Source organism: Kickxella alabastrina (assembly GCF_025024165.1).
Source record: "Kickxella alabastrina strain RSA 675 chromosome Unknown BX661scaffold_119, whole genome shotgun sequence".
NCBI lineage: Eukaryota > Fungi > Kickxellomycota > Kickxellomycetes > Kickxellales > Kickxellaceae > Kickxella > Kickxella alabastrina.
This window is the reverse complement of record NW_026251590.1, coordinates 7,972-20,868: the sequence shown is the minus strand read 5'-3', so window position 1 is coordinate 20,868 and position 12,897 is coordinate 7,972. Positions and strand designations below refer to the sequence as shown.

The window sequence follows — 12,897 nt, the reverse complement described above, 5'->3', positions numbered from 1 at the left end:
CGTGTGAGACGTGTGCATTGCTTGGCTGCGCTGGCAGTTCTGGAGAGTAGTACAACATATATAGTTTGTGTGTATTAAATGTACAAAAATAACGGTAGCGGCGGGTGAAAGGTTGCTTCAACAAATTTGAATTTAAAGGAAAATTACTGTAAGTGTCGATAACAAAAATTTACACGGTTGATCTTTTCCGATAAAAAAACTTGATCTGAGCGATGACAGGAGCTGAGCCGATTACATCGAGTCGTTTAAATTGCCAAAACGCATTAATCAAGTGGTATTTGAAAAACGCTCTTTGCACTTTTCACTTTGCGCTTTGCATTTTGAACTTTGTGCCGAGTGCTTGGCTCGTTTTGCATTTTAAGCAGTTCTTTCAATTTCGTCACTGTGGTAAATTATATATACAACATATACACATTCTAGAGCTGCCATTCTGTACATCCATCTTGACAAGGGAACGGCCGCGCATTCCCATTTCACAAGCATATCTTTTTTATTTACCTTCACTTTTATGGCGCTGGAAAACTTTGACTTGCAGGCATTTGCACAGGCGCTCAGCATACCCACACAAGAGGCTCTCGAGGCGCTGCCCCAGATCCAGAAGCAGCCCATTGGCTGGCAGTTTGCGTTTGACTTGCTAAAATCAAGCAACTTTAACTGCCGCTTCTATGGAGCACACACACTTCAGGTCAAGATTGCTCGGGACTGGGATTCGCTCGACGAGGAGCGCCAGCAGGCCTTGCGGCCAGAGCTGATCCGGCTGGTAGCCGAGCAATGTGACGCGCCGCTCAACGTGCTCAACAAGATTAACCAGGCGCTCGCCACATACGCATTGCGCACAGTACCCAGCGAGTGGAGCAATTTCCTGCCCTCGGTGATCGAGTCCATCCAGCAAAGCGCGCAGGACGCGGGGAAGGATAGCATGCGTGCCGGATACGCGAATGTCGACTTTCTGGAGCTTTTCCTGAGGAGCTGAACCGCACGGCGATTGGGTCGGCGCAGCAGGCGAAGCTCGTGCAGGACGTGAAGGAGTCACTGCCATTTGTACTGGAATTGCTCACCAGCATTGTGCGCGGGCTTCCAGGCTCGCCAGAGATTGCAAATGTGCCCATGTTTGCCAAGCAGCTGGGCCAGGATTATGTGTGGCGGACACGCGCGTGGAAGGCCATTTTGCAATGGCTGCAGTTCGGCATTTCCGGAGACACGCTGTTTGTACCATTCTCGAGATGGGCCTGCATCAACTGCATATTCTGGCCGCGCACCAGATGAGCGACGACAACGTCGCGGACGATGACGAGGTAGACGCTGCGCTTGCTGTGGTCGAGGACATGGTTAGCAATGTAAATATGGCTGCCAAGTACGCGCAGACTGTCGGCACGCTGGTTCTCACAAGGCTTAACCAGCCGTGGTTCTCAAGCATCCTCAAAATGACCATCGATAACTGCGACGAACAGCATGCCATGCGGTGGAGCTCGGTGCTGATATCATTTGCCGAGACGCACATAGAGTTCCTTGTAAGCATGATCACCAGCCGCGAGCTGTCTGGTCATATTGCCACGCTGCTGCAAATGATGCTGGCGCTGACCCGGTTCCCTGGATACAACGGAATCTCGGAAAGCCTCAGTGACCAGCCGCTCAACTTTTGGTACCTACTCCAAGAGACGCTAGTTGACTACATGGCCGAAGCTAGCGACGACCCTGAATCTGCGCAGAAGGTGGCCGAGACCAAGTTGACAATAAAGATCGGGTTTGTAGAGCTCCTGCGGGCGCTAGTGTCCAAGAGTGCGTACCCACCGACAGAGACGTGGATCGATGCCGACAAGGAGGAGCGAGACCATTTCATGAGCTATCGGCGCGACGTCGCAGATGCAATTCTCAACGCGTACTACGTTTTGCGCGGCGACATGCTGCAGCTGCTTGTCGATGAGGTGATCAACAACATGGGCACTTTCAGTCTGGCCAATTGGCAAACCATAGAGTCGATTTTGTTTGCCTTGAAGAGCGTGGGTGAAGCGGTGCCCGAGTCAGAGTCTGACCACTTGCCGCGCCTGTTTTCTGCAGAACTCTTGACGCACAACTTTATGCCCGTTCTGCAGACCAGTATCGACGGCGACAATCGCGCGACGCAGTGGGGGCTGACATCGATAAAGGCGTCGATCATTTCACTGATCGGCGCATATGGCGAGTGGTGGAAGGGTCACCCAGAACTGCTCCCCATTGTCCTGCCGTGCATGACGTCCAGTCTGAACCAACCAGCGCTCGTCCAAGCTGCAGTCGCAGCATTCAGGCGAATCTGTGACAGCTGCCGTGAGCAACTCGCCGATGCAGCCGACAGCATGGTTAATCTGGCCCGCGAGGTGCTATTAGCGGGATCTGCTGTACCAGCCCGCGAGCAGCAGCGGATATTTGAGTCTGTTGCCGAGGTCGTCATGGTGCAGTCGCCCGATAACCAGACTGTGGTGCTGGCGCCACTCTTGTCCTCTCTGGCCGCCGCACTCGACAAGAGTGTGCAGTTTTTGGAGGCTGCGCCTAGCGGCGCATCGCTGGCCGACCTGGGACCCTTCCTTGCCCCACTGATTGACACTTTGCGGCTAGTCGACTCACTTGCTCGTGGTCTGCAGTTCCCCGACGATGTCGAGGAGCGCGCGCTGATGGGCGACCAAGAAGCGGTCGCCGCTCTGACCTACGCCACACAGTGCTACTGCAGCTCCAGCGACATGCACGAGTTCCGACTGACACTGCTAGGATTACTGAATCGCGTGCTCACATTGTCGGCGTGGATCCGTGACCCGCTCAGCGGGATGCTCCAGATGGACGACACGCTGGTAGAGTGCCTGCTCGCGATCATCAACAGCTCTACGCGGCGCGGCCCACACCTATTGGCATTTGGGTTTGGCGAAGCGGTCGATTTTGTCGGAAACGCGTGGGCAGCGGTTATTGCGCGCCCGACAAACGGGAATTCTGGCGGCGCGGTTGCTTTTGGTTTGCGCTGGTCAGACCAGTGTCCTGCATTCCTCCAGTGCATCTCGCAGTTGGTGACTGTGTTTTCGGCTGCCTCCGATGAGTGGCAGCCGACGAAGCCCAGCGTTTCTGATTGCGACCGCATGCTGGGCGCCATTCTGACCCGCATAATCGACGACATCTACATTGGCATTTCTCGGGAGGTAGCCACACTGATCATTGCAATCGAGCAGCAGCCGGTCATCAACGAGTACATATTTGATCTTTGCACGCGAGTGCTGCAGACGCGCCCGGCACTGTTTGCCTGCTTGGACCAGGCTGCAGTCGGCCACCTATGCGAGCTAAGTGTGCAGGCACTGTCCGTGCCCAACCGACTGGCATTGAAACCCACGGCATACTTTTTGACTGCGCTCATCCGGCTGTCTAGCAGCGTTGGCGGGCGCACTGATACGTCGGATCTACTGGCTGTCGTGTGGTCTGAGTTTGGACCAACATGGCTGCGCACCACATTGGTAGGAATCGGTGGCGTTCATCCCCGCTCGCTGCTGCCCAATCTTGCTGAGCTGCTGTTTTCCATGGTCAAGCACCACCCACTAACCGTCAAACAGTGGATGACTGAGATGTTGGCAAATTCCGAATTTCCTTCGTCCCACGTCACTGCTGCCGACAAGCGCCTGTTTTTGCAGCAAATTTTGTCGACAAGGTCGTTCGTCAAGGCCAAGGGTGTAATCAACGAATTTTCGGTCAAATGCCGCAACTTGCAGGGTACCGCGTACGTTGCTTGATTCAATAAAGTTGGAAAGGTTTTTTTTCTGATAATTTTTTTATCATATCAGAACTTGTGCGAAAGCCAGGCATGGCAGTGATTGCCGAATAACATTGTTATACACTAAAAGAAAATAATGAGGCCACAAGTATCCTGCAAATTGACATCCTTCCCATTCAGATTGCATAGCAACCTGACAGGTATTTAGAAACTAGTAGCAATAGGCCACTACTATGGTTGACGATATTATTCAGTTTGCTGCTTCTTTTAAAGAGAAGAAGCAGGGACAGATGGATTCTTGCGCACATGCTTGGGGTTGGGCTTTGGCTTGAGCATCGCTGTAGACTCGGCTTCAGCCCAACTCTGTCAATGCCTTTTTTGCGTAAAAAACGGGTTTTGAAAATCCCCCGCTTAAAAATCCGGACTTTTACTATAAATGTCTGGAAATTCCAAAATCCATTTACATCGTTATATTGCACAATATTTGAAACTGTGTATCATGTAAAAAAGCGTATATTTGTTGCTCAATGGTAACATGGCAGTCCCATTTGCATTATGTCATGTTGTGCTCATCGGCTGGCAATTCTTATTTTTTTCCACACACATACCGTAATCTGCATTTTGACCACACGCCATTTTGTTTAGTGCTGCGCCCGTTTTTTTATAAATCATTGTCTTTTCACCCACACAATTGATGGCTGCATGTCTCTCCTCCTCCCCCCTTAAAAGCAAAAAAAATTTCATGCCTCCAGAGCAGCGGCTAATTTGCACGCACATGTAAAGTCTGATTGTGTTGTCATGCTTTGAGTAAAACATTCAGTTGAGCTGTTTATGAGCGCATATTTTTGGGCAGCCTGCTTGCTAATAACAACAAGAATATCCTTTTTCTATAAAATAAATGAGTTTGGAGGGGGGGCATACTGTTTTTTTTATTGCTCACTTGTTTGTCACCCAGCCGTTTCTTCTTAGCATCAACCACATCTATATATTTTGTAAGCCTTATTTATCCTCATTATATATATTTTTTTTACATCTTTGGCCGCTCTGTACATATACTCCATAACGTCATCGGCAGCAATAAGTCAATCCCTTCGATACCCCTATTCCTTACACATATCGATATACTGCAATGTCGTCCAACAATAACATTTATGACGTCTTGCCGCACCCGAGCCTGTTTCAGCATCGCCAGCAGGGGCAAGAACGTAGCTCGAATCACACTGAGTCGTCCACAGCTTTGCAATCGCCAGCCAGTGTTCAAAACACCACGAGCACAGGGGTGCATACAGAGCCGGCAGCGCAGCATTGGGGCGATGATGAGTGGTCAGAGATCCGACGGCGACTCTGGAACGCTAAAAAATAATTCACACCGTTAAGAAAATTGGTCACGAACATCATTGCATTCAGCATCCAACATTCAGCATTCAGGTGATATTGACATATTTTTTTATAAACATACACGGATTCCAGCGCCAACATTGGATTGGGCCTGCCAATAGCAAGAAGACCTGTTTTACGCGCAAAAGTAATTTTTTGAAGTATGATCCTGTTGCAAAAAAAATATAAAAGCTTTTCACAGGAAAAAAGGGGGGGAACCCTGCCAATTGTGGCGGTAGCACAAAGAAAATAATCTTGTTCCACACCTGTTTAGACGACAAATTGAGCCAGGCAGCAGCATCAGCAGCAGAAACGCCGTACTTCCAGCAAAAAAAGAAGTATTGATTGAATGAAGAAAATGACGAAATGAAAATATTCAAACTGCAGCAGCCTTCATTTTGCACAGCTCTTGCATTCATCTAATTTTTACTTGACTGCAAATTGAAATGCAAAAAAACCGAGTCAGTCGCAATGTTGGTGGCATTATTCTGATAGCACAACTCCCTGAAGATCTTGCTGTCAAAAAAATAAAAACAATCATGAACGAGAACATGGAATAGGCAGTAAGAAAACGGACGAACAAGGAAATCTTCATTTTGGTGAAAATTCAATCATCATATCCGCGACTTTTCATTATTCATGAGTTGTTAGCTTGTTGGTTGGTTTAATAGCTGGCTGGTTCAACTAATAATTAAAAATGAGGCAAGCAAGTGATGTTTGCCTTTGCTTTGGCTGCTGTTGGGAAAAGGTGTAAATGTCAGAATAGAAAAGTAGCAGCAAAGAAAGCACGCCTATTATAAAGTGATTTTGCTCTCTTTGCGTACCCCCCCCTATTTTTATATATTGTATATTGTACATTGCAACTTGGTGTTTGCTTTGGCTTGGAGTGAACTTGTGATTTTAATCTTTTTGTTACAATTGAAACTGTGATTTTAGATTCTGGTATTTGCTGCTCTTGTTTTTTCTCTTGTTTTTGTTTTTGTTGTTTTTGTTGTTGCCAAACTGACTGCTCGTTTGATTTTCTACAAGCAATTTGTTTTTGTTGCTGCCACTGCTGATCCTTCACCTCGATTCTGCATACAATGAGTAAAGGAACAAAACCTGTTGCTTCATTTCCAGCGCGAGCTAAGTGGCCGAGCACCAAAATAAAACACAAAAACAAAGAAAAAATAATGGGCATGTGAGCGCCATTGTGTAAATAAAAAAGAGTAAGAGTAGGAAAAATATACATGGCCCTTGGGAAAGGGTGTTTTTATTTTGGGCTGCCCGAGAGCCTGAGCAGAGGTCAAAGAACATTACTTGCTATTGGTGTTTTGTGAGCATATTGGATTCAAGGGGAGGGACCAAGTTTGGTGTGTGATTGTGTTGTCGACAGAGTTGGCAGTTGCTTCTAACCAAGGTACCAAGCCAACGCGGACTTCAAAAAAATAAGAGAACGAATGCAGCCATGCCTTTTTTTCTGAGCAAGCCATGTTTTATTTTTGCTTTTTTTGCGCAGGGATGCGCATCCCTCCACAGTTGCTCTGCCCCCCCCCTTCCCCCCGTCAGTGTGGAAAAGAACTAACATGGTGGAAATACGGGAATCAAATATCTTGTTTATTTCATTTGCGCTTGCCGCTCCCAACTTGGTGACCAATTTGGATAGAGAGAGAAAAAATAGGGAGGGGGGTGTAAAAAAAATCAAGGGGGGTGTAAAAAAAGAGCTGCAAAGGTGTCTTTTTGTTACAAGCTGCTGCTGGCCAACTCAAAGCCAAAATGTGCCAAAATAAAAACGAAAAAAGAGAGAAAAAAGAAATCGGACAAAGAGCAAGTCAGCAACCGCAGTGGCAGCCCAAATAAATGCTGTATTTTTATTCGCTAGCGACCTCCTTGACTTGGCTCTGTGTCTCCCAGCCATTCTGCAGCTTCTTGTTGCTTCGACTGTGCCAAAAAAAAGGCTCGTGTAATGTTTTCATCAGAGCTGACGCCGGGAACGAGTGAAGGGCTAGCTGGCCAAAAATTCACACTTCCTCCCTTCAACCCTCCCCCGCTTACACCCCCCACTTCTCTTACTTCCCCTCTCCCCCCCATTTACCGACTGGGCTATAAATGTCGCCCCTCCCGCCCCCCTTACTAAAATTTTTGCCCTCCATATTTTACAAGCTTGATATACGCGAGTTTTTTAAACAGCTAGAATTTCTTCTCTCCAACCAACCAGCCAACCAACCAGCCAGCCAACCACTTCCTACCTTTTCCTCTTTTCTCTCTTTTTTATTACTTATTGGGTCATGTCAACATCAACAGCGTCATCATCGTCATCGTCATCGTCAGCCGGTCAGCACATCATGGACTCTGGAAACCCAATGTCACGGCGCCGCGTCAGGCAGCTATCGTCAGTCAAGGCATGGTGCCAGATATACGGCTTGGAAGCAGAGGGCGACGGCGACATTGAAGCGTCTTCATACCAGTCATTCCCTGATTTGCGCAAGCTTCTCGACGAGGAGTGCGCCGAGATTGAGCGCAAGGAATTGGAGGCCAAGGCCAGCATGGAAGCGCGCATCAGACGCCGTAACAGTGACTCGCTGAGCGACATCGTGTCTGAAGGTGGGCGCAGCAGCAGTGGCTCGCCTCCCGCGGGAAGGAATGGCGAGTTTGGTGCGTCTTCTCGAATTATGGACTCCCTGTATCGCTTCATTGATCCCATTATACCTGCGCTGGGCGCCGGTGGAAACTCCAAGAGTGGCGGCAGCGGCGGTGCCCGTGCGTAAAAAAACGCATATTTTAAAACATATACGCCACGATACACGCCCTCATCATCTTTTCCCTTCGCTCCCGTTCTCCTGTAAACACATAAAAAATGAAGGGGCTTTGGGGATTGTGGCGAGTACAATGTGAGGGGAGAGCAGGCGACAACTAATGGTGCTTGTTGGGCCCCTGTGTTGACCACATCAACATTGGCAGCAACAAAAAACATTTCAAAAAAGGGCTTTGTCTGGCGCAGGTGTTTATTTGCTTTATCGGCTTGAGCTCGCCTCGCCTCGCCTCTCTTTTCCTCCCCTTCTCCCATTTTCTCCATATTGTCTTTTTCTGTACTTCATCTGTATTTTTGTTTTTGCTTCTACACCATATAATAATCTGTAATATCTTTTCACTCATTTCAAACAATGAAAACCACTTAATATTTATTTTTTGCACTCTTGTTATTCATCTGTGTGCAACTGATATGTGCATGATCGCTTTTGTTTTGCAAAAGGTCCCCTGGAGGATAATAAATAGAGAGAGACTAAAAAATATACACAGCTGATATAACATCCCACACCTTGCACCGCAGGAGGGTCTCGTGGTCATGTGTGGTTCTGACATTTTATGTCAAAACTCCCTACTCTCCACTGCACTCTAATTTTCTTTTTTTCTGTTCCTATTTGCGATGTTGCATTGATTTTTCGCTGGCAGAAAAACCCCGCATTTTTCCACCAATAAGTTTAAAAAGGAGGGTTTTTTATTCACGCGCACCATTGTGTATATATCAGCGCAGAAACAAAAATTGAGGCACAAGATGCAGGTTCACACATAAAAACAGGGCGTCATGTGCGAACAAGTTTCATTCGCGATATCGTTCATTTCCTGCTTCAAATTAAAAAGGGAAACATTCCATTTGTATGCATGTATCCGTTTCTCATTTCTGGCACTCCGAGCCCTATATCGCCTTGTTATTGATCGCATGCCATGTGCATAACATTAAAAAAGAAGAGAAAAACAGTGAGAATGGCAGGTGGGGGGGGCAAGAATAAAAAAGTATTTCACACGGCGTACGATTTCTTTCCTGTTTCGCTGATGGCGCAAATATGGTCGAGGTCGCGGAAAATGTCGTTGTAGTCGAGGCAGTAGCCTACGACAAACAGATCGGGCACGGCAAATCCAACGTAGTCGGGAATGTACCCACATGACAGGGGCGTCTTCTTGAGAAGCAGCGACGCCACCTTGACTGACTTGAGCTCATACTTGGACAATGTCTCGAGCAGCCTCTGCATCGTCTTACCCGTGTCAATAATATCCTCGACAAGCAAAAGGTTCTATATGTTGGGTGGGAAAGAGCCGATGAAAATGCACAGCATCAGAGGGGGTTATGTGTAGCGTTAGTAGTTGTGAGAATTGTGCGTTGTAATTATATATCCTTTTTTCAAGCGAAAATGAGATGAGTGATCTGAGCCCAAATCGATCGCTTGGTTCAAGCTGTCGACTCAAGCAGCTAATCAGCGGTTCTTTTTTTCAACACGTGCGCAACAAATTGCCCGAGCGTCAAAAAATGCACTTTCGCAAATTCTTACCTTTCCCTTGAGCTCCTTGAGCTCCTTCTCGGTCATCGAAATGTGCACGTTGCCCGTCGACTTGTCGTTCTCATAGCTCTTGACGCGGATAAAGTCAAGGGTCATTGGCAAAGTCTTGCCCTCCTTGTTAAGCGCCTTCTTCATAAGATTGACAAGGTCGCTGAAGAACTGGTGGCCGCCCTTGAGCACACAAGCGACGACTACAAAAAAATTTACATCACATACGCAAAAAAAAAGTGTATGCCGCAGCCTTACGCAAGTTAGAAAAACAATCGATCAGCCATTGCACCATCAGCTGCACAAGTGATGAAACAAAGGCATTCCACAAGCTCCCGTTTTAGAAAAATCTTCGACACTTACCAACACGCTCGTTATCATACTCGGATGTGATAATCTGTGCCAGCTTGGCGATCCGGTCCATAATGATTCCATGAGGGATCAGGATGCTCTCAACATCATCCTTGTAATGTCCAGGAACAACAAAGTGATCGAGCTTGTACTTGAATTTGTCCTCGACGACATCAATCCACTGCGAAGAATCCATCGGCATCTTTATCGATGGTTTATGTGGTTGTGGTTGTGTTTGTGTGTGAGAAAAAAAAATAGGTTGAAACAATAAGAGAAAACCAGTTCTACCAAAAAAGAACAAAAAATGTTGAGAAGAGAAATACGAAGAAGGGAAGCACACGAGCTTAAAATTTTTTTGTCTGGGGGTAGCTTTTTCCTTCACCAATCCGTGGGTTTTCTCCTGTTATCGGCAGCAGCAATAGCAATAGCGGGTTTTTTTTCTTGGTGAAGTGCAATTAAAATATTGCATGGGCAACGCTTCTGCGCTGCTTAGTTTAACCACGTGCGGCTGATGCCCAAACCGATCATACATACTCTTGATTTGATCTACTAATAACCCCGTGATCGCTAATGCGATTTTCCACAGCGTACGCGCATAACATGTAGACCGCAAATGGAAAATTGACGGTTTGCATTTCTATTCTTTCTTTTTTTCTTGCATTCGAATCTATTCTCTCAATTTACCACATCCAAATTCCCTTGTCACCAAACTACAATAACAGAGTAAAATGCGTGGAGGCGGCTACTATTCGAGAGGCGGAGGGAACACTGGGCAGCGCGGAGGAAGCAACACAGCCAGCGCCGGCACCAGCGGCAGCGGCAATACTGGTAACACCGGTGGCAATAACAACGGCTACGGAGGAAACACCAGCCACAGAGGCAACCACCAGGGGAATGACGACCGCGACAACAAGGAAAAGAAGAAGCGTGACGCGATATTCGATCTCAAAAAATACACTGACAAGCGCATCTGCGTCAAATTCATGGGCGGACGCGAAGGTATGTAAAGTCAGAGCTTTTTTTTGCAGAGAGAGAATAGTCAACTGCGTTTTTGTGTTTTGCTAACCTAATTTTTCTGGTTTATATCTTGTATACTTCATCTTTTTATGTTGTAGTGACTGGCGTGCTCAAGGGATCAGACCAGCTCCTGAATATTGTGTTGGACGAAGCCGAAGAGACTTTGCGCGGTAAGCTTCACATTAAACAATATTAAGATGTCTTTTTTCTACAGATCCATTGCACGTTGGTGACTAAAATAATATGCGCCTTTTTTGTATTCGCATTTTTAGATACCGAAAACCCAGACTCTTCAGAAGAGCGGAAGCGGCATATTGGTCTTGTTGTGCTGCGTGGACCGAGCATCATCTTGGTATCGCCGACAGACGGCTCGGAGGAAATTGAAAACCCGTTTGTTCAGGCAGAATGAGCAGCAGGTTCTTGTTTGTAGACGAACCACAAACCATTTGTTTTTAGCATGTGCAAATATACAACATTTACTGGAATTGACTGCATTTTTGTAACTTTAGCATTTGTCTCTCAAAAACGTGCTTAATGGCAAATATTACTTGTGATTTTTGCTGTGTCAAAAAAACCCAGTTTTTAATGCTGGTTTTCAAAAGCGCTATCTTAAAAATACTGAGATATAACCTCTGAACAACATAGTGGTGGCAATGACAAGTCAAAAAAACATACTGGAAATTTGTTTATGTGTTGCCCATTCTGTTAAACAAATACAAAATTAAAATAAAAAAGACGCATAAATAATTAAAATGCAGGGTTGGAAAAGTGAATGAGTTTTCACACAAACTTACAGCTTCATCTTGGCCAGCTCCACTACCAAGCACAATAGTATCTTTGTTGAATATCGCTGTCAATTGTTTTTGTTAGGTTTGGCATATTGCAAAGATCGTTAAAGTCAATTCACAAACTGATTCGCGTAGCATTGGATGTCAGCGCTTTAAAAGCATGTTCACAAAAGGATGAATCATTTCCAGCAATGACATGTACAGGATGCTGCTTCCATTATTGCTAAAAATGACATGTATAAATAAGACACGGTTTCTCGAGTATTCCAGTTGGTAGTTCTTTAGGTACTCTTGTTCTTTTTTTTTACTTACAACCGAAAACATCCTTACTTTATTCAACAACGATTCTTTTCAAAATGCAGTTCTTCTCATTCAGCACTCTTGCCCTGGTCGCTGTTTTTGCCACCGCTGTCGTGCGCGCCGATGCCTATGCTGATGCCCTTGCTGAAGCCGAGGCCGCCCCCGAAGCAATTGCCGAGCCGCAGGGTGGATTTGGCAGCTGGAGATGGCAGCAGTGCAACTGGCGCTGCCGTGGTCGCTGGGACTACCATCAGTGCATGCGCTGGTGCCTGTTTTAAAAGTTAGACGTTGTGCCACGTCCTATTTTGCCCCACCTGTATGGAAACCAAGGTTATCTCAGCGCTTGTTTGTGTATTATTTTTTAATTTTTAAACTAATATATAAATTTAGTGCGGAAAATGGTCACAATATGTTTGCTTATTATTAAATTAATAGTCGCGTGTTTATTGAACCAGATAATTCAACCCCGGGATCGCATTATTTCAAGTGTTGTCTACAGTGTTTTTAAGAATCAAGTCAAGACAGTGGTCAGCCCAGGTGATCCCTCAGGACAATTGCCTTTTGGGGGCTCAGACACAGGCTTTGTCAAGTATGTGTGCTTAAAAAAGAATACTGTTGGAATCAATCCACTTCTAACACACCCATTGGTGGTAAGATTGCGTGAAATACAATTTTATTTAGTTGGCATACAGCCAATCTCAAACAAAGAAAGTATACATTGACAAATCGAACGGATCGTATCGCTTAGACCCGTAGAACAAGTTGGATATATTTACTTGCACAAGTTCTGTATTCTCCGATGCAGTGAGATATTCAAGCAAATGCTTTCTGGCATTATCTCCAACGTAGATAAAGCGGCATCCGTATTATCTTTGTTCTAAATTATTAAACCTAGAAATTAAACTGTGACAGCATATTTTTAATAAGGCAAGTCAAAGACAAGCTAAGAACAGAACATAATTTATTGGTGGATGTGTTATAATCACACGTGGTATATTCTCATTCAAAAAACTTGATAGCTGAGAACGTTTTGGTA

General features: G+C 46.0%; 2 protein-coding genes across 2 annotated transcripts; one reads left to right on the top strand and one right to left on the bottom strand.

Annotated features, from left to right (window-relative positions):
* Positions 1-5,117: 5,117 nt before the first annotated feature.
* Positions 5,118-5,652, bottom strand: BX661DRAFT_19613 (uncharacterized protein). The gene has a single exon (XM_051538020.1). The coding sequence runs from the start codon at positions 5,518-5,520 to the stop codon at positions 5,149-5,151; it is 372 nt and encodes a 123-aa protein (XP_051388416.1). The 5' UTR covers positions 5,521-5,652; the 3' UTR covers positions 5,118-5,148.
* A 6,092-nt stretch (positions 5,653-11,744) lies between these two features.
* On the top strand, positions 11,745-12,187 carry BX661DRAFT_19577 (uncharacterized protein). Its single transcript, XM_051537983.1, has one exon. The coding sequence runs from the start codon at positions 11,918-11,920 to the stop codon at positions 12,137-12,139; it is 222 nt and encodes a 73-aa protein (XP_051388415.1). The 5' UTR covers positions 11,745-11,917; the 3' UTR covers positions 12,140-12,187.
* The last annotated feature ends 710 nt before the right edge of the window (positions 12,188-12,897 follow it).